At 37.0% G+C, this 2729-nt stretch overlaps 1 protein-coding gene across 1 annotated transcript; it reads right to left on the minus strand.

Moving 5' to 3' along the window:
• Positions 1-1174: 1174 nt before the first annotated feature.
• Positions 1175-2113, minus strand: LOC140522999 (olfactory receptor 13D1-like). Its single transcript, XM_072638113.1, has one exon. It carries the CDS (start codon positions 2111-2113, stop codon positions 1175-1177), a length of 939 nt encoding a protein of 312 aa, XP_072494214.1.
• Between the last annotated feature and the right edge of the window lie 616 nt (positions 2114-2729).

A 2729-nucleotide genomic window follows, 5' to 3' on the forward strand; every position in this document is an offset into this window, starting at 1 on the left:
TAACCAGAGAATCAAAATGAAACATGTATAATAAACATTTTAGAGGATAGTGTATGACTAAGTACCATCTCTGTGAACGTCATTGTTGAGGCAATATTGGTAGAAAAAACTGAGACATGGGTTAGTCCTTGAATACTGACTAGAAATTGCATTTCTGAATAAGAAAAAAAAGAAATATGTCCTTGGTAAGAAAACTTAGGAACAAATTTCCAGAATTGGAAGTGAAATAGTGTGTGTGTGTGTGTGTGTGTGTGTGTGTGTGTGTGTGTGTGTGTGTGTAAGAGAGAGAGAGAGAGAGAGAGAGAGAGAGAGAGAATAACGAGAGAGAGAGAGAGAGAGAGAGAGAGAGAGAATAACGACAAAACTAAACTAATAGGTATAGTCTTCTTTTTTTGTGGTTATGTAAAAGAAAGTTGGATAAATGAAGTGTGGTCAAGGTATAAAGGGATTCCTCTAGTTAAAGAGATTCACAACCTCACAGAATATGAAAATGGCAATGACTCTATGGAGCTACATCCTACAGAGGATGAAATGTCAAATATGGAATCAGGAAGACCTAAGTTTATCTTAGCCACTTACTCAGTGTGTAACCCTAAGGATGTCATGAAAATGGGCACACTTCATACCTTCATCACAAGGCTAAGATGAGGGTCAAATATGATAAGTTGGGTAAAGCATTTATCAAACTTTTTAAAAATATAGAAATATTATCATCATTATTATTTTCTCAGAAGCCATTTAGTCCACCCCATACCCCAAAGAAACTGCCACTCTAATACCTCTAACACATCCAATAAGTGGTTACTCAAGGTATTTAATTAGGTATTTAATGAGGGCAAACCATTAGTTCTCAAGGCAGCCTTACCATTTGGTTCGGCTCTGCTTGGCAGGATATTTCATCTAACATCTTTTTCAGCTTTTGCCTTTTTTGTTCTTGGTTCCATCATCATGGTTCCACTTCTTTGAATCTTAAATCCTTTGTCTTTTAAAACAGAAAAAAATGTTTCATCGTGTCTATCTTTCCTTTTAGTCCCCTCCATGACTGTTCCTTACCATAGGTGGTTGTAATGATGAGTGTCAGTGGGGAACAAAAGCATTCATTCTTGGAAAAGTTGATTCCGAATATAGGTGATTTATTATTTTACACTTTATATGATTGGTGGGTTAACATCTCTCACATTGTCTGTGAGAATATATTTTTGCTGAGCTTTATCACAGCTGCTTTCACATCCTTGTTCCTCAGACTGTAGATGATGGGATTCAGCATGGGAATGACCACAGCATAGAAGAGGGCAATCAGCTCATCTGTTGCATGGGAGTCTTTGGACTCGGGCTTCATGTACATGAAGAGGATGGTCCCATAAAGCATGATCACTACAGTCAGATGGGAAGAGCAGGTAGAAAAAGCTTTTTTCCTTCCCTCAACAGAATTGATTCTCAGGATGGTAAAGAGGATAAAAAAGTAGGAGATGAATATGAATACCACTGGAATCACTACTATAAAGATATTTGATATCATCATTAAGAACACATTGAGGGAAATGTCTTCACAGGCCAATTTCAACACAGCCAGTATCTCACACGTGAGATAATCAATGATGTTCCCACAAAATGACAACCGCATAGCTAGAGGGGTTTGTATTACTGAATTCAACCCACCTGCCATCCAGCAACTGGTCACCAACTTCACAGAAAGCCCCTTGTTCATGATGATGGAATATCTCAGAGGCTTGCAAATGGCCACATATCGGTCATATGCCATTACAGCAAGAAGCACACATTCTGTGCACGCCATGGCAAAGGAAAAGAACATTTGTAGTCCACATCCAACAAAGGAAATAGATTTTTCCTCTGAAAGGAAATTCACAAGCGACAACGGAACTGAAGCAGATGTGTAGCAGATGTCCAGAAAAGAGAGATTACCAAGGAAGAAATACATGGGTGTATGGAGGTGAGAGTCCAGGATGCTGATTGCAATGAGGAAACTGTTGCCCAGCAAGATTATAATGTACATGATAAGGCATAACATAAAGAAAAGAAAAGAAAAGATGGGGTATCCAGCAAGGCCATGAAGAAAAAATACAGTTATAGAGGTCTTATTGTGTTTTTCCATTTGTTCTCTATCTTCCACCTACAAGATTTCAGGCAAGAAGGTAAGGCACCAACTTTAAAATGCTAGAATGAATTTAAAAATGACTTGTACTTTTGAGATTCCTATATTTAACTTGTTGCCATAAATGTAAAATTTCCACTCTCCAAGCCAAATTTTCCACAATGGCCATTTCTCCAGACTAATGTATCCAAAGCAGCCTTATTTTCAACCTATCTGTGTGATACAAACACACAAACACACACACACACACATATACACAGACACACACACACAGCTCTGTGAATCGATTTCAAGCCATCATTGGCTTTTTAGACCTAGGAATTATTGGGACTTTTAAAGAAATGGTTGCCCTCATATTGCAGTAAATTCAGCACCCATTCACTAAACACATGAATTTTCTAGAAAAAGAGTGAGATTAGGAGATATTTAGTGCATATTTTATAAATATATAAAAATTTACAAATATCTAGTATAGTATAAACACACTATGGAAATAACTTAGTCCAATCAAACTATACTTTTTTATAATATCCATAAAATATCAAACAAACATTTCTGCAGATAGAATGGAATTAGGTTACAAACCAACATGGGCTACTGTACTGGGTTTAAAAGG

This window comes from Notamacropus eugenii, chromosome 1 (genome assembly GCF_028372415.1).
Source record: "Notamacropus eugenii isolate mMacEug1 chromosome 1, mMacEug1.pri_v2, whole genome shotgun sequence".
Classification (NCBI taxonomy): Eukaryota; Metazoa; Chordata; class Mammalia; order Diprotodontia; family Macropodidae; genus Notamacropus; species Notamacropus eugenii.

Excerpts from the sequence above, each read along its gene's own strand:
- LOC140522999 (XM_072638113.1), bottom strand. The coding sequence starts at position 2,113 with ATGGAAAAACACAATAAGACCTCTATAACTGTATTTTTTCTTCATGGC.